The 19,729-nt window shown below is 47.4% G+C and overlaps 1 protein-coding gene across 2 annotated transcripts in view; it reads right to left on the reverse strand.

The window, feature by feature from the left end:
* cdkal1 (CDK5 regulatory subunit associated protein 1-like 1) overlaps positions 1 to 19,729 on the reverse strand; it is a 746,123-nt gene that overhangs the window by 477,611 nt on the left and 248,783 nt on the right. For both annotated transcript variants that reach the window (XM_036935217.1, XM_036935222.1), the window contains exon 8: positions 4,943 to 5,046. In XM_036935217.1, coding sequence (XP_036791112.1) covers positions 4,943 to 5,046 — 104 coding nt within the window. The remainder of the gene's footprint in view (positions 1 to 4,942; positions 5,047 to 19,729) is intronic.

Here is a 19,729-nt window from a genome sequence, read left to right on the forward strand (position 1 = left end):
ACACACACACACACACAGTCAAACAGTAATAATGTGTGTTCCAGCCCAGCTCTGTGATAAAACACAACATGGAGTGTTGCTTAACAGTCAACGCGGCTCCAATGTGACTGATACTTGTGGCCAAACCAGAACTTCCTCTTTCTAATCAGTTGATGGGTGTTCTTCATATTTAAAAACACACCAACGGTCTGGTCCCTTCTTGTTTCCGCAGCTCTTAACTGTTGACGAGCTCCTGGGCTTCTCTTTTTTTCTGTCCTGCTCACGTCAACAACTTCTGCTGTCAGGCTCTTTCTCTCACACACTCTCACACTCTCTCTCTCTCACACACACACACACACACACACACACACACACGTTACCGTACACTTGTTCCTGTTCTCAGGAACAAGATAAACAAACATGTTGTACCACCAGGCACATTAAATAACAGGGCCTTCCACATTTGGACAACATTCATTTTAAGGCTGTTATTGTAGTCAGTGGAACTGACATCGTGTGGTCAACCTGATGTACCTTTATGTATCCTACATTTAACTATTAACGACATACACATTATGAGAGAAACTGGCCCTTACAGTAGAGGACTCATACAGCAACAGCCTTCACACAGAGCAACAGCCTTCACACAGAACAACAGCCTTTACAGCACAGCAACAGCCTTCACACAGAGCAACAGCCTTTACACAGAGCAACAGCCTTCACAGCACAGCAACAGCCTTCACACAGAGCAACAGCCTTCACACCACAGCAACAGCCTTCACAACACAACAACAGCCTTCACACAGAGCAACAGCCTTCACACCACAGCAACAGCCTTCACACCACAGCAACAGCCTTCACAGCACAACAACAGCCTTCACACAGAGCAACAGCCTTCACACCACAGCAACAGCCTTCACAGCACAACAACAGCCTTCACACAGAGCAACAGCCTTCACACCACAGCAACAGCCTTCACACCACAGCAACAGCCTTCACACCACAGCGACAGCCGTCACACCACAGCGACAACCTTCACACCACAGCAACAACCTTCACACCACAGCAACAACCTTCACACCACAGCAACAACCTTCACACCACAGCGACAGCCTTCACGCCACAGCGACAGCCTTCACACCACAGCAACAGCCTTCACACTACAGCAACAGCCTTCACACTACAGCAACAGCCTTCACACCACAGCAAACTGTCAACTTTCCCTGGGCGTTGCAGGAGCAATGAGAAACTGATTCCCAGGAAGACATCTGTTGCCCCTAGCTGCTAGAGGCAGCATCGCAAACACCACCCTATCCCCTATATACTGCACTACTTTAGACCAGGACGGATTCCCTATATAGTGCACTACTTTAGACCAGAGCCCTATTCCCTATGTAGAGCACTACTTTAGACCAGGGCCCTATTCCCTATATACTGCACTACTTTAGACCAGAGCCCTATTCCCTATATAGTGCACTACTTTAGACCAGAGCCCTATTCCCTATATAGAGCACTACTTTAGACCAGAGCCCTATTCCCTATGTAGTGCACTACTATAGACCAGAACCCGGTAGAAGAAGCAGTGCACTATAAAGGGAATAGGGTCCCATTTGGGACGTGTCCATCCTCTCCGTCCAATAAAAACACCACCGTGTGTTCACATGACCCCTTCACGACCCCATCCATGACAAACTAAACCAGCGCACTAGAGACAAGTCAATAAAACATCGTATTCCTCTTTAGGATTGAACTCCAATCTGCACTAAGACGACCGGTAAGACTTCCACACTGGGAAGAGAGAGATGAGAGAACAACGAACAGCGTTTAACAGCTTTAAAAAATAAATAAAAATCACGTATGAATTCATCTTCATCGTGGACTCGGATGTCAGAAGGCCTCAGGGAGACAGTTATGCTTTTTCCATTTAGTAATAGCGATGCCAAACGCCTGGTATTATGTGATAAACCACAAGTATTAGTCTACACTGTAATACTGCACTATACCTGAGGTAAAAACACACAGTACTTTAATTGTAAACATCCATGTATCCCCCCCCCCCCCTGATAACTGCCTGACACAACGATTGGCTGGTTAACCTGATTGGTTGGGTGTGATTCCAGAACTGTCCTATCACTGCTCTGTGACTGACAGGCAGGCCCGTGTTGCTGACAGACTCCACACACACAGAGAGACAGATAATGACTAATGCTTTTGGGGGAGGCGTGTCCGTCCATCCGTCTGCCTTAGATAGAAACATGATGAGACGTGTCAGTCTATGTGGAGAGGCATGATGAAATCAGCTGTCCAATCAGGACAGATTAACAGACGGTTGCCGGAGAGCATTAAACAGGGACCTGTCGTTTCATTGGCTCTGAACTGGGCTTGTTGATGATAGAAATGAAGGGCAGTTACTAGAAATAAAGCAACATGTTAGTTAGTTAGTTAGTTAGTTAGTTAGTTAGTTCATTAGTTAGTTAGTAGTGGTGTGTTAGTTGGCTCTGAACTGGGCTTGTTGATGATAGAAATGAGAGGCAGTTACTAGAAATAAAGCAACATGGACAGTGAGGAAGTCTGTCTGCCGTTAGTTAGTTAGTTAGTTAGTTCATTAGTAGTGGTGTGTTAGTCCAAGACATGATGAATGATCTGTCTCTATGTATCTCCTTGCTCTCGTTATATGTGGGCTGAAACAAAGCATAACATTGTTGGTGTTGGATGGGGTATGTTCACCTTGGAAGGGCTGTCTACAAAGAAACGTGAACAACTGTATCGATGTTGGGTGAAGAAGTCCAACGGACTTTAGCTAGTAGTGGTGTGTTGATCATTAGACATGATAGTGTTCTGGCTAGATCCCCTGGTGCGATCTCCAACAACCCACTAGATCCCCCTGGTGCCATCTCCAACAACCCACTAGATCCCCCTGGTACCATCTCCTACAACCCACTAGATCCCCCTGGTACCATATCATACAACCCACTAGATCCCCCTGGAACCATCTCCTACAACCCACTAGATCCCCATCTCCAACAACCCACTAGATCCCCCTGGTACCATCTCCTGCAACCCACTAGATCCCCATGGCACCATCTTCTACAACCCACTAGATCCCCCTGGTACCATCTCCAACAACCCACTAGATCCCCATCTCCAACAACCTACTAGATCCCCATCTCCAACAACCAACTAGATCCCCCTGGTACCATATCATACAACCCACTAGATCCCCCTGGAACCATCTCCTACAACCCACTAGATCCCCATCTCCAACAACCCACTAGATCCCCCTGGTACCATCTCCTGCAACCCACTAGATCCCCATGGCACCATCTCCAACAACCAACTAGATCCCCCTGGTACCATCTCCTACAACCCACTAGATCCACCTGGTACCATATCATACAACCCACTAGATCCCCCTGGTACCATCTCCTACAACCCACTAGATCCCCCTGGTACCATCTCCTACAACCCACTAGATCCCCCTGGTACCATCTCCTACAACCCACTACTAGACAACCTACTAGATCCCCATCTCCAACAACCTACTAGATCCCCATCTCCAACAACCCACTAGATCCCTATCTCCAACAACCTACTAGATCCCCATCTCCAACAACCCACTAGATCCCCCTGGTACCATATCATACAACCCACTAGATCCCCATCTCCAACAACCCACTAGATCCCCCTGGTACCATATCATACAACCCACTAGATCCCCATCTCCAACAACCCACTAGATCCCCATATCCAACAACCCACTAGATCCCCATCTCCAACCACCCACTAGATCCCCATCTCCAACAACCCACTAGATCCCCATCTCCAACAACCCACTAGATCCCCATCTCCAACAACCCACTAGATTCCCATCTCCAACAACCCACTAGATCCCCATCTCCAACAACCCACTAGATCCCCCTGGTACCATATCATACAACCCACTAGATCCCCCTGGTACCATCTCCAACAACCCACTAGATCCCCTTCTCCAACAATCCACTAGATCCCCATCTCCAACAACCCACTAGATCCCCATCTCCAACCACCCACTAGATCCCCATCTCCAACAACCCACTAGATCCCCATCTCCAACAACCCACTAGATCCCCCCTGGTACCATATCATACAACCCACTAGATCCCCATCTCCAACAACCCACTAGATCCCCCTGGTACCATCTCCAACAACCCACTAGATCCCCTTCTCCAACAGTCCACTAGATCCCCATCTCCAACAACCCACTAGATCCCCATCTCCAACCACCCACTAGATCCCCATCTCCAACCACCCACTAGATCCCCATCTCCAACAACCCACTAGATCCCCATCTCCAACAACCCACTAGATCCCCATCTCCAACAACCCACTAGATCCCCCCTGGTACCATATCATACAACCCACTAGATCCCCATCTCCAACAACCCACTAGATCCCCCTGGTACCATATCATACAACCCACTAGATCCCCATCTCCAACAACCCACTAGATCCCCATCTCCAACAACCCACTAGATCCCCATCTCCAACAACCCACTAGATCCCCCCTGGTACCATATCATACAACCCACTAGATCCCCATCTCCAACAACCCACTAGATCCCCCTGGTACCATATCATACAACCCACCAGATCCCCATCTCCAACAACTCACTAGATCCCCCATCTCCAACAACCCACTAGATCCCCCATCTCCAACAACCCACTAGATCCCCCATCTCCAACAACCCACTAGATCTCCCATCTCCAACAACCCACTAGATCCCCCATCTCCAACAACCCACTAGATCCCCCATCTCCAACAACCCACTAGATCTCCCATCTCCAACAACCCACTAGATCCCCCATCTCCAACAACCCACTAGATCCCCATCTCCAACAAAGAGTTGGTAGTTAGTAAAAAAAGGTGGTTTAAAGAAGTCAGTGTACCTGGAGCAGCAGCGTGATTGGTCGGCTGTAGACTCACCTTGGAAGGACTGTCTGGCTCTCTCCACGAGTTCCTCCACGGGGTAGCTGGCCAGGTCTCCTCTGGCATGCTTGGTTTTACAGTACGTACAGGCATTCAGACAACTGGAGAGGGAGAGAGAGAGAGAGAAGAGGAGGAGGTCACGCCTCAGACAAACCTACATCTGATTTCAACAGACCAGTGAAGTTTAGCAGTAGAAGCGCCAGGACTTGAGACGTTACAAGCAGCAAGGAAGCCTTTTTGAAGGCGGCCATCTTAAAGAGATCTAGAGGTGTCGTAAGACAACAACAACAACAGGGTGTGTGTGTGTGTGTGATCAGGTGTACGAACGACCAAACACCCCCTTCTCCCAGGCAATCATATGGTTCATTAGATTATTCTGAGACCAAATAGCCTTTTAACTAAACATTATAATATAGAGGAAGAACATATCTGAAGAGGGAAAGGAACCAGGTGAGAGAACTGAATCTTTGGAGTGGTATAGTTGGTTGTTCCCCCCCCTCTCCCCCCCCCCCCCCCCCCCTCCCTCCCTCATCAAGGGCTCTTTTGATGTGAGTGCCGAGGTGGACAACTGCTTTCCTTTCAGACATGATCAATTGTTCTGGTTCTCCGTACGTCTGTCTCCTCCTGCTTGTTATATTTGCTGTGAAGTGAATCTGAGAGGAGAGAAGCACAGTGCAGGATGGCAGGTTTCCATTCCTTAGTGTGACTGGCTGGCTGGCTGGCTCGCTGGCTGGCTGACTGGCTGGCTGGATGGCTGACTAGACTGGCTGACTAGACTGGCTGACTGACTGACTGGGCTGACTGACTGACTGGGCTGACTGACTGGCTGAATTCCTCCGTTGCTGGCTGGCTGGGCTGGCTGGCTGAATTCCTCTGTTCCTGGCTGGCTGGCTGGCTGAATTCCTCTGTTGCTGGCTGGCTGGGCTGGTTGACTGGCTGAATTCCTATGTTGCTGGCTGACTGGCTGGCTGAATTCCTCTGTTGCTGGCTGGCTGGCTGAATTCCTATGTTGCTGGCTGACTGTTTAGCTGAGACGCTCAGGGCTTCTTTGAGTTCTCAGCTTTCCTGTTCCCCTGATGAGCTGTGTGTCCGGCTGAGTTCAGACAGCTATGCCAAACTACAGCTCACACAGACAGCTCTTTCACACACACATCCAAGAGCAGGCAGTGCCAAACCTTTGACATGGTGGTATCATGGCTGTTTCCAAGTTCTGGAAGAATGAAAGAGAGGAGAGGGAGACAACGGCTATATCATCATTACCTGTTCTCCACACAGATCCTCCCTCTCCCTCCCTCCCCCTCTCTCCCTCCCCCCCTCCCCCTCTCTCCCTCCCCCTCTCTCCCTCCCCCTCTCTCTCTCTCTCCCTCCCCCTCTCTCTCTCTCTCCCTCCCCCTCTCTCTCTCCCTCCCCCCCTCTCTCTCTCCCTCCCCCCCTCTCTCACTCCCTCTCTCCCTCCCTCCCTCCCTCCCTCCCTCCCTCCCTCCCTCTCTCCCTCTCTCCCTCCCTAGCTCCCTCCCTCCCTAGCTTCCTCTCTCCCTCTCTCCCTAGCTCCCTCCCTCTCTCTCCCCCTAGCTCCCTCCCTCCCTCCCTCGCTCCCTCTCTCTCTCTCTCCCTCCCTCTCTCTCTCCCTCCCTCCCTAGCTCCCTCACTCTCTCTCTCTCCCTCCCTCTCTAGCCTCCTATCTCTCTCTCTCTCCCCCCCCCCCCCCTCCCTCCCTCCCTCCCTCCCTCCCCCCCTAGCCCCCTCTCTATCTTAACCACTAAGACACACACAGTGTCGTACAAAGCCTGTGCTGCTGGTTGTAGTGGTGTCTGGCCTTGACGTGCCAAGCTGCTGGGATTCAGGAGATCAATGATGCTACTGCTGTTGTCTTGCCTTAACCCGGGTTTCTAGAGAGGGAGAAACGAGTCTGTTTTTCATTGGTTTAAAGACAGCCAGAGGGAAAAATAGAACAAATCAAATGGAAGAAAACAGAAATGATTCAAGCTGGCTGGTAGGAATGTTTTATATATATATATTTATATATATATATATTTTTTTACAGGGACACATTTCTCTTTCACATTCTGAAGACTTTGTAAGCAAGATTTTTTTGGAGACCATGGTCAAACAACCGTGGAAACAAAGCAGTTTTATTTCTCTATGGTATATATTAGGCCTCATGTTGCGAGGGATAAAGACTAGGTTGACTCCTGGACAAACAGTCTAAACCCCCCTGTCAGTTCAGAAGACTAGGATGGAGTAAACAGGGTATGTCTAAACCCCCGTCAGTTCAGAAGACTAGGATGGAGTAAACAGGGTCTGTCTAAAACCCCCCGTCAGTTCAGAAGACTAGGATGGAGTAAACAGGGTCTGTCTAAACCCCCCTGTCAGTTCAGAAGACTAGGATGGAGTAAACAGGGTCTGTCTAAACCCCCCTGTCAGTTCAGAAGACTAGGATGGAGTAAACAGGGTCTGTCTAAACCCCGTCAGTTCAGAAGTAAACAGGGTCTGTCTAAACCCCCCTGTCAGTTCAGAAGACTAGGATGGTGTAAACAGGGTCTGTCTAAACCCCCCTGTCAGTTCAGAAGACTAGGATGGAGTAAACAGGGTCTGTCTAAACCCCCCTGTCAGTTCAGAAGACTAGGATGGAGTAAACAGGGTCAGTAAAAATACTAAATAGTGATTTACAAACCGAACCATTATAGTTGTCAATGAAGAAGAGTCACATGCCAACAATGATCTAGTCTCACAGAGTAACAATGAGACGAGCAGAAATAGACCATCCGTGACCAAATGATAACATACAGGCTTCAGTCTCATAGAAGCACAACACATTTATCTATTCAAGGACAGCCCCCACCCCCCCACCCCTCCATCTTCGTAACATTGCAAAAATCAGAAACTTTCTGTCCAAAAATGATGCAGAAAAATGTATCCATGCTTTTGTCATTTCTATATTAGACTACTGCAATGCTCTACTTTCCGGCTACCCGGATAAAGCACTAAATAAACTTCAGTTAGTGCTAAACACGGCTGCTAGAATCCTGACTAGAACCCAACAATGTGATCATATTTCTCCAGTGCTAGCCTCTCTACACTGGCTTCCTGTTAAGGCAAGGGCTGATTTCAAGGTTTTACTGCTAAGCTACAAAGCATTACATGGGCTTGCTCCTACCTATCTCTCTGATTTGGTCCTGCCGTACATACCTACACGTACGCTACGGTCACAAGACGCAGGCCTCCTAATTGTCCCTAGAATTTCTAAGCAAACAGCTGGAGGCAGGGCTTTCTCCTATAGAGCTCCATTTTTATGGAACGGTCTGCCTACCCATGTCAGAGACGCAAACTCGGTCTCAACCTTTAAGTCTTTACTGAAGACTCATCTCTTCAGTGGGTCATATGATTGAGTGTAGTCTGGCCCAGGAGTGGGAGGGTGAACGGAAAGGCTCTGGAGCAACGAACCGCCCTTGCTGTCTCTGCCTGGCCGGTTCCCCTCTTTCCACTGGGATTCTCTGCCTCTAACCCTATTACAGACGCTGAGTCACTGGCTTACTGGTGCTCTTCCATGCCGTCCAAAGGAGGGGTGGGTCACTTCAGTGGGTTGAGTCACTGACGTGATCTTCCTGTCCGGGTTGGTGCCCCCCCCCTCGGGTTCGTGTCGTATGGAAGATGTTTGTGGGCTATACTCGGCCTTGTCTCAGGATAGTAAGTTGGTGGTTGAAGATATCCATCTAGTGGTTTGGGGGCTGTGCTTTATATCCTGGGGTTATATCCTGCCTGTTTGGCCCTGTCAGGGGTATCGTCGGACGGGGCCATAGTGTCTCCCGACCACTCCTGTTTCAGCCTCCAGTATTTATGCTGCAATAGTTTACGTGTCAGGGGGCTAGGGTCAGTCTATTATACCTGGAGTATTTATCCTGTCTTATCCAGTGTCCTGTGAGAATTTAATTAATTATCTCTCTCTCCCTCCCCTCCAGGAGACCCTGAGCCCTGGGATCATGCCTCAGGACTACCTGGCCTGATGACTCCTTGCTGTCCCCAGTCCACCTGGTCGTGCTGCTGCTCCAGTTTCAACTGTTCTGCCTGCGGCTATGGAACCCTGACCTGTTCACCAGACGTGCTACCTGTCCCAGACCTGCTGTTTTAAACTCTCTCTACCGCACCTGTCGTCTCTAACTGTGAATGTTCGGCTATGAAAAGCCAACTGACATTTACTCCTGAGGTGCTGACCTGTTGCACCCTCTACAACCACTGTGATTATTATTATCTGACCCTGCTGGTCATTTATGAACATTTGAACATCTTGGCCATGTTCTGTTATAATCTCCACCCGGCACAGCCAGAAGAGGACTGGCACCCCCTCAGAGCCTGGTTCCTCTCTAGGTCTTTTCCTAGGTTTTGGCCTTTCTAGGGAGTTTTTCCATATAACTTGCTGTTTGGGGTTTTAGGCTGGGTTTCTGTACAGCACTTTGCGACATCGGCTGATGTAAGAAAAGTTTTATAAATAAATTTGATTGATATGTTACTAAGAATAAACCACTATTCACACACAGACTAAGAGTGTTTTTATACAGTGCTGCAATCCTGCACTTATAATAGCTCTCAAAAAAGATGAGAGAGAGAGAGACAGAGAGATAGAGAGAGAGAGAGAGATTTAGTCTAAAGACTAGTACTAATAATGCTGTGGTGGTCCAGTCAGATTTGAGGTGAACGGATGTCTTTGTAAGGAGATCTCCGGCACTTTCCCTGATTAGAATGGGCATTAAAGATGGCAGCTTAACATGACCTGGCCTCAGAGAGAACACTAACAGATGGGGCCCTCTCCCACTCTCCCATCATCCTGTCTCCCCCATGTAACCCCCTGTCAGAGGGAGGATGTAACCAGAAATCTGTGGGTCTGACTACAGGAAGAGTCTACTCTCCTCCTTCCTCGTGTTTCTCCACAGCCCCCTCTCAACACCCTACTCCCATATCTGGTCTCCCCTGGTCCCCAGACCTCTACTCTGGTCTTATAGACTAGTACCATGGTCTCCAGACCTCTACTCCAGGGGTCTCTGATCTGAAATGTGAAATATCGACCAGCAGTAGTGGCTATAAGTGGATCAAACCCCTAGTATTCCCAAGAGACGTGAAGGCTGTGTCTCCATGCCACAACACTGACAGGACCTGAGGACCAAGAAGAGAGCAGACCCTGGATCAGATGATAGTGTAATGTAATGTATGACTGTATAAAGCCCAGTGTAGGAGCAGACCCTGGATCAGATGATAGTGTAATGTAATGTATGACTGTATAAAGCCCAGTGTGGGAGCAGACCCTGGATCAGATGATAGTGTAATGTAATGTATGACTGTATAAAGCCCAGTGTAGGAGCAGACCCTGGATCAGATGATAGTGTAATGTAATGTATGACTGTATAAAGCCCAGTGTAGGAGCAGACCCTGGATCAGATGATAGTGTAATGTAATGTATGACTGTATAAAGCCCAGTGTAGGAGCAGACCCTGGATCAGATGATAGTGTAATGTAATGTATGACTGTATAAAGCCCAGTGTAGGAGCAGACCCTGGATCAGATGATAGTGTAATGTAATGTATGACTGTATAAAGCCCAGTGTGGGAGCAGACCCTGGATCAGATGATAGTGTAATGTAATGTATGACTGTATAAAGCCCAGTGTAGGAGCAGACCCTGGATCAGATGATAGTGTAATGTAATGTATGACTGTATAAAGCCCAGTGTGGGAGCAGACCCTGGATCAGATGATAGTGTAATGTAATGTATGACTGTATAAAGCCCAGTGTGGGAGCAGACCCTGGATCAGATGATAGTTTTACCAAAGACTTCACTGAGTTGATTCACCGTTTTCAAATAAAATATGTAAATAAAATGTGTATGCAAGAAAACATACAACATCTACTGTCTTTGTTGTCCTGACAACGACTACATTACTACATCTACTGTCTTTGTTGTCCTGACAACGACTACATTACTACATCTACTGTCTTTGTTGTCCTGACAACGACTACATTACTACATCTACTGTCTTTGTTGTCCTGACAACGACTACATTACTACATCTACTGTCTTTGTTGTCCTGACAACGACTACATTACTACATATACTGTCTTTGTTGTCCTGACAACGACTACATTACTACATCTACTGTCTTTGTTGTCCTGACAACGACTACATTACTACATATACTGTCTTTGTTGTCCTGACAACGACTACATTACTACATCTACTGTATTTGTTGTCCTGACAACGACTACATTACTACATATACTGTCTTTGTTGTCCTGACAACGACTACATTACTACATCTACTGTCTTTGTTGTCCTGACAACGACTACATTACTACATATACTGTCTTTGTTGTCCTGACAACGACTACATTACTACATCTACTGTATTTGTTGTCCTGACAACGACTACATTACTACATCTACTGTATTTGTTGTCCTGACAACGACTACATTACTACATCTACTGTCTTTGTTGTCCTGACAACGACTACATTACTACATCTACTGTCTTTGTTGTCCTGAAAACGACTACATTACTACATTTACTGTGGTTTGTTGTCCTGACAACGACTACATTACTACATTTACAGTCTTTGTTGTCCTGACAACGACTACATTACTACATCTACTGTCTTTGTTGTCCTGACAACGACTACATTACTACATATACTGTCTTTGTTGTCCTGACAATGACTACATTACTACATCTACTGTCTTTGTTGTCCTGACAACGACTACATTACTACATCTACTGTCTTTGTTGTCCTGACAACGACTACATTACTACATCTACTGTCTTTGTTGTCCTGACAACGACTACATTACTACATATACTGTCTTTGTTGTCCTGACAATGACTACATTACTACATCTACTGTCTTTGTTGTCCTGACAACGACTACATTACTACATCTACTGTCTTTGTTGTCCTGACAACGACTACATTACTACATATACTGTCTTTGTTGTCCTGACAACGACTACATTACTACATTTACTGTGGTTTGTTGTCCTGACAATGACTACATTACTACATTCAATGTACTTTGTTGTCCTGACAACATCTACATTACTACATTTACTGTCTTTGTTGTCCTGACAATGACTACATTACTACATTTACTGTGGTTTGTTGTCCTGACAACGACTACATTACTACATTTACTGTGGTTTGTTGTCCTGACAACGACTACATTACTACATTTACTGTTGTTTGTTGTCCTGACAACGACTACATTACTACATTTACTGTGGTTTGCTGTCCTGACAACGACTACATTACTACATTTACTGTAGGTTGTTGTCCTGACAACATCTACATTACTACATTTACTGTAGGTTGTTGTCCTGACAACGTCTACATTACTACATTTACTGTAGGTTGTTGTCCTGACAACGTCTACATTACTACATTTACTGTAGTTTGTTGACCTGACAACATATACATTACTGCATTTATTGTAGGTTGTTGTCCTGACAATGTCTACATTACTACATTTACTGTAGTTTGTTGTCCTGACAACAACTACATTACTACATTTACTGTAGTTTGTTGACCTGACAACGTCTACATTACTACATCTACTGTAGGTTGTTGTCCTGACAACGTCTACATTACCACTAGACAGAGCTACAATAGATAAAATCCTACCAGGGGAAACATGATCTTTGTTGAGTGAATTACAGCAAGGCAGTAATATGAAAAAAGTATCCAGGAAAAAGTTTCACACTTCTAACGTGATCTAAGACTTAAACATACCCAAGGCGGTTAATTATGTATTACTGTGGTGGCTGTGTGATGTTGGTTACTGACAGAGAAACGCGTCAGAAAAAGTGGAGCACTTGTTTTCAGACGCAGCTAGTTTGTGTAGTAGCAGCAGGGTCGCCTGAAGCAGAGGAGCTGTTAGTGTCTGTCAACCATCTCTCTACACTTCATCCATCCTCGCTGACAGACAGGAGAGCTGCCAACCTCTCTCTCTCATGTCTCTTTCTCTGTCTCTGACTGACTAAATACCTCACGGGACATCCCAAACTCTCTCTCTCCCTCTCCCTATCCCTCCTTCTCTCTCCCTGTGACTGACTGACTAAATACCTCACGGGACATCCCAAACCCTCTCTCTGTCTCTCCTCCCCCCCCCCAGACTGAGTACCTCACGGGACATCCCAACCACTCTGACAGGAGCATCTCAGGCTCATCACAACCACACTGGTTTCAAACAGAACCAGGCCAACAGAACCAGGCCAACAGAACCAGGCCAACAGTACCAGGCCAACAGTACCAGGCCAACAGAACCAGGTCAACAGAACCAGGTCAACAGAACCAGGCCAACAGAACCAGGCCAACAGAACCAGGCCAACAGTACCAGGGCAACAGAACCAGGTCAACAGAACCAGGCCAACACAGCCAGGCCAACAGAACCAGGCCAACAGAACCAGAATCCCACTGAATGAACGTTCAACACCAGTATTATTGTTATTTTAAAGACTAGAGACCGTGGAGAGGAGCAGCTTGGGATTTCATTGTATTATTGTTCAGTAATGTAGACTTACTTCTCCAAACGAGAGGCGCCCCCCCCCCCTCTACTTCTCCAAACGAGAGGCGCCCCCCCCTCTACTTCTCCAAACGAGAGGCGCCCCCCCCACCCCCCTCCTCTCTAGACACCTGCAGTAACTCATTTCTGATTTCTTAACGACTGTAACCTGTCGTCTGAATGCCTCTTGCTGTGTTGCCGTGTGACTCTCTCCACAAACATTAATTACACATGAAGGTGTACGAGAACAACATACTTCATCATTACGACACACACACACACACACACACACACACACACACACACACACAGGACAATGTACTACATCGTTATGGCTCAGAGGCAGGGAAGGCCCATGGTGCAACAGCACACTGCTTTACCTCTGTTACACACACACACACACACACACACACACACACACACACCTCTTTGTTATCCCCGTCAACACTGCAGATGATGGAGAGACAATAGCACTGGGTCCCCCCTGATCGACTCCTGGTCCCTCAATATATTAATTTGTGTCCCTGAGTGGAAACCTGCACTAAATTACACTGACCCCCCTCACTGGCAGACACACACCCAAGAGGACACTCCTAGGAGCTGCTGCCTCCCAGAACGGCTTCAAATACTATTCAAAATGTATTTAAAAAACTTTATCGGTGTTTAATTAAGCCGAAACAAATAAAACAGTCCCAGAACTGTAAAACCCCGCCCGTCTCACATTCCAGGGAGAGTGGGGCATTCTGGGCTGAAAGGATTTGAACGATGTCAAATAGTGTTTGAACCCATGTCCCTATGAGCAGAGGAGGGAAAGCACTAAAGGGCCTAAACACTAAGCCTGTTATCTGCATTTAAACAACTAAAGCATTTATTCTCCATTAATTGGAAAGCAGCTGAATCTATGGCCACGTATTGTGTTTTAAAGCTTTTTATTTAGAGACATTGATAAAAAAATAAGTGGTTTGAACTTGAAGAGAAGTTGCAGGAAATCATCGTATTGTTTGTGTCAAACCAGGACAAGGAGGGTCGAGTGAATATTGAACCCAGCACACAAAGTAGACAACAATTAAATCCTTTCATAAGAGGCTCCACAAAGTCAAAGTGGGAGAAAAACAGGGGAACACCACTGGGACGACTCCAACTGCAGGAATAAAACAGGCGAACACTACTGGGACGACTCCCACTGCTGGAATAAAACAGGGGAACACCACTGGGACGACTCCCACTGCTGGAATAAAACAGGCGAACACCACTGGGACGACTCCCACTGCTGGAATAAAACAGGCGAACACTACTGGGACGACTCCCACTGCTGGAATAAAACAGGCGAACACCACTGGGACGACTCCCACTGCTGGAATAAAACAGGCGAACAGGGACAACACACAGCAGACCTCACCACACTAACAGGGGAGTTTCTGAGCCAGTGGAAGAGCTGAAATGTCACCCAGGGACAACACACAGCAGACCTCACCACACTAACAGGGGAGTTTCTGAGCCAGTGGAAGAGCTGAAATGTCACCCAGGGACAACACACAGCAGACCTCACCACACTAACAGGGGAGTTTCTGAGCCAGTGGAAGAGCTGAAATGTCACCCAGGGACAACACACACAGCAGACCTCACCACACTAACAGGGGAGTTTCTGAGCCAGTGGAAGAGCTGAAATGTCACCCAGGGACAACACACGGCAGACCTCACCACACTAACAGGGGAGTTTCTGAGCCAGTGGAAGAGCTGAAATGTCACCCAGGGACAACACACGGCAGACCTCACCACACTAACAGGGGAGTTTCTGAGCCAGTGGAAGAGCTGAAATGTCACCCAGGGACAACACACGGCAGACCTCACCACACTAACAGGGGAGTTTCTGAGCTAGTGGAAGAGCTGAAATGTCACCCAGGGACAACACACAGCAGACCTCACCACACTAACAGGGGAGTTTCTGAGCCAGTGGAAGAGCTGAAATGTCACCCAGGGACAACACACAGCAGACCTCACCACACTAACAGGGGAGTTTCTGAGCCAGTGGAAGAGCTGAAATGTCACCCAGGGACGACACACAGCAGACCTCACCACACTAACAGGGGAGTTTCTGAGCCAGTGGAAGAGCTGAAATGTCACCCAGGGACAACACACACAGCAGACCTCACCACACTAACAGGGGAGTTTCTGAGCCAGTGGAAGAGCTGAAATGTCACCCAGGGACAAAACACACAGCAGACCTCACCACACTAACAGGGGAGTTTCTGAGCTAGTGGAAGAGCTGAAATGTCACCCAGGGACAACACACACGCAGACCTCACCACACTAACAGGGGAGTTTCTGAGCCAGTGGAAGAGCTGAAATGTCACCCAGGGACAACACACAGCAGACCTCACCACACTAACAGGGGAGTTTCTGAGCCAGTGGAAGAGCTGAAATGTCACCCAGGGACAACACACAGCAGACCTCACCACACTAACAGGGGAGTTTCTGAGCCAGTGGAAGAGCTGAAATGTCACCCAGGGACAACACACAGCAGACCTCACCACACTAACAGGGGAGTTTCTGAGCCAGTGGAAGAGCTGAAATGTCACCCAGGGACAACACACACAGCAGACCTCACCACACTAACAGGGGAGTTTCTGAGCCAGTGGAAGAGCTGAAATGTCACCCAGGGACAACACACAGCAGACCTCACCACACTAACAGGGGAGTTTCTGAGCCAGTGGAAGAGCTGAAATGTCACCCAGGGACAACACACAGCAGACCTCACCACACTAACCATAGCCTTAACAGTTCAACCACTTCTGTTGGTTTGGCAACGCAGTACTGAATGGAACTAGGAACGCAAAGCATTGCTGTTGCACCTGCGATAACATCTGGAAAAAAATACACGACCCGATAGAATTTAATTTGATTGGAGTGGAATGCCTATTGAACACACCACACCGGGCTGTCGACTGGCTGTCTACCAGTCTGGGCAGGTGAACTAACAGCACGATCAGGTAAACTCATCAGTGGAATGCCTATTGAACACACCACACCGGGCTGTCGACTGGCTGTCTACCAGTCTGGGCAGGTGAACTAACAGCACGATCAGGTGAACTCATCAACCTGGGATAATGTAGGAAGGAGTGAACTAACAGGCGATTTAGGTGAGATAATGAAGGAAGGGGTGAACTAAGAACAGGATCAGGTGAACTCATGAACCTGAGATAATGAAGGAATGGGTGAACTAACAGCATGATCAGGTGAGGTAATGACCCTGAGATAATGTAGGAAGGGGTGAAGTAACAGCATGATCAGGTGAACTCATCAACCTGAGATAATGAAGGAATGGGTGAACTAACAGCAGGATCAGGTGAGATAATGACCCTGAGATAATGAAGGAATGGGTGAACTAACAGCAGGATCAGGTGAGATAATGACCCTGAGATAATGAAGGAATGGGTGAACTAACAACATGATCGGGTGAGATAATGACCCTGATATAATGTGGGAAAGGGTGAACTCATGACCCTGAGATAATGTAGAAAGGAGTGAACTCATGACCCTGAGATAATGTAGAAAGGAGTGAACGCATGACCCTGAGATAATGTAAGAAGGAGTGAACTCATGACCCTGAGATAATGTAAGAAGGAGTGAACTCATGACCCTGAGATAATGTAGGAAGGGGCCCGTGTAACAACGCTAGCAGCAGAAGCCAAGATGAAATCTAAAATCAGTAGAACAGGAAATCCCCTTCAAGTCAATGGGGTCTAGAGTACTATTTCTATGGCAACAGCCTATAGGCCGCTCAGCCTCCACGCCACAGTACAGCAGCATTCCTTTACCACAATGCTCAGACAAGCTGAGGGGAAAACAGAGTGGCTCTGGAGACTAAACAAGAAGCTGCAGCAGTCAGAGAACTCACAGTGCTGTGTGTAACCTTCACTGAGAACAGATCACGGTGTGTGTGTGTGTGTGTGTGTGTGTGTGTGTGTGTGTGTGTGTGTGTGGCGGCCTCACAGGGAGCATGAAGCACGAGACTAAATACAGAGAGAGTTCATTAGGTCAGAGACAAAGAGATGATTCAACACTAGAGACTGGGACGCTGCACAGAGACGCTGCACAGAGACACAGCCTGGGACAGAGACAGATGGAGACTGGGACGCTGCACAGAGACACAGCCTGGGACAGAGACAGATGGAGACTGGGACGCTGCACAGAGACGCTGCACAGAGACACAGCCTGGGACAGAGACAGATGGAGACTGGGACGCTGCACAGAGACAGATGGAGACTGGTACACTGCACAGAGACACAGCCTGGGACAGAGACAGATGGAGACTGGGACACTGCACAGAGACACAGCCTGGGACAGAGACAGATGAGGGAGTGAAAGAGAAATAAATAAAGAGCAAATATAGTAAAAGAGAGAGAGATTCAGAGAAAGATGTAAGAGAGAGACTCAGAGAAAGAGGTAAAGAGAGAGAGAGAGACTCAGAAAGAGGTAAGAGAGAGAGAGACTCAGAGAAAGAGGTAAAGAGAGAGAGAGAGACTCAGAGAAAGAGAGACTCAGAGGAAGAGGTAGAGAGAGAGACTCAGAGAAAGAGGTAAAGAGAGAGAGACTCAGAGAAAGAGGTAAAGAGAGAGAGAGACTCAGAGAAAGAGGTAAAGAGAGAGACTCAGAGAGAGAGGTAAAGAGCGAGACTCAGAGAGAGAGGTAAGAGAGAGAGAGACTCAGAGAAAGAGGTAAGAGAGAGAGAGACTCAGAGAAAGAGGTAAGAGAGAGAGAGACTCAGAGAAAGAGGTAAAGAGAGAGGCTCAGAGAAAGAGGTGAAGAGAGAGGCTCAGAGAGGTAAAGAGAGAGACTCAGAGAGGTAAAGAGAGAGACTCAGAGAGAGAGGTAAAGAGAGAGACTCAGAGAGAGAGGTAAAGAGAGAGACTCAGAGAAAGAGGTAAAGAGCGAGACTCAGAGAGAGAGAGACTCAGAGAAAGAGGTAAGAGAGAGAGACTCAGAGAAAGAGGTAAGAGAGAGAGACTCAGATAAAGAGGTAAGAGAGAGACTCAAAGAGAGAGGTAAAGAGAGAGACTCAGAGAAAGAGGTAAAGAGCGAGACTCAGAGAGAGGTAAGAGAGAGAGACTCAGAGAGAGAGGTAAGAGAGAGAGACTCAGAGAAAGAGGTAAAGAGAGAGACTCAGAGAAAGAGGTAAAGAGAGAGACTCAGAGAAAGAGGTAAAGAGAGAGACTCAGAGAGAGGTAAAGAGAAAGAGAGAAATAATGAAAGAGGATGAGAGACAGAAAGAGAAAGAGAGCGATAATAAAAGAGAGAGAGAGACAGAGAAAGAGAGGTAAAGAGAGAGATAATAAAAGAGAGAGAGGGACAGAGAAAGAGAGAGGTAAAGAGAGAGATAATAAAAGAGAGACTCAGAGGAGAGAGAAAAGAGAGAGATAATAAAAGAGAGACTCAGAGAAGGAGAGAGAAAAGACGGAGCTCTGCCTGGGGAGCAGATTAGTGCGTCTTAGCATCAGAGTTAGGAGACATGAGATGCCCTAAACGGAGGCCTTGTGTACCGGTGTGGCCTTAACCACTAGATCCAGGCTTAATCTGCTGCTCATCTCCCACTTCATCACATCTTTAATGACCCTCTATTACAGCACAGAGACTCAGACCTACTGAGACCCCCTCCACCACACACACAGTAGGGCTGGGTATTACCAGGGACCTCCCCATACCGTATCAACGCGATACTTACGTGGATACACCACATGTGTTACACTTCTCAAGGTTCTACATACATTATTAATCTATACTACGATTTGACTGTTATTTGATGTTCCAAACATATCGCTCGCGATACACAGCGTTCAAAACATTAGGAACACCTTCCTAGTATTGAGTTGCACCCCCTTTTGCCCTCAGAACAGCCTCAGTTCATCGGGACATGGACTCTACAAGGTGTCAGAAACGTTCCACAGGGATGTTGGCCCATATTGACTCTACAAGGTGTCAGAAACGTTCCACAGGGATGTTGGCCCATGTTGACTCCAGTGCTTCCCACAGTTGTGTCAAATTGACTGGGTGTCGTTTCGGTGTTGAAACTGTTGAGTGTGAAAAAAAAAAGAAAACAGCAACGTTGCAGTTCTTGACACACTTAAATATTTTGTCTTGCCCCATTCACCCTCTGAATGACACACATAGACAATCCATGTCTCTGATTGGCTAAAGGCTTAAAAATCCTTCTTTAACCCCGTCTCCTCCCCTTCATCTACACTGAT

This window comes from Oncorhynchus mykiss, chromosome 2 (genome assembly GCF_013265735.2).
Source record: "Oncorhynchus mykiss isolate Arlee chromosome 2, USDA_OmykA_1.1, whole genome shotgun sequence".
In the NCBI taxonomy this organism is placed as follows: Eukaryota; Metazoa; Chordata; class Actinopteri; order Salmoniformes; family Salmonidae; genus Oncorhynchus; species Oncorhynchus mykiss.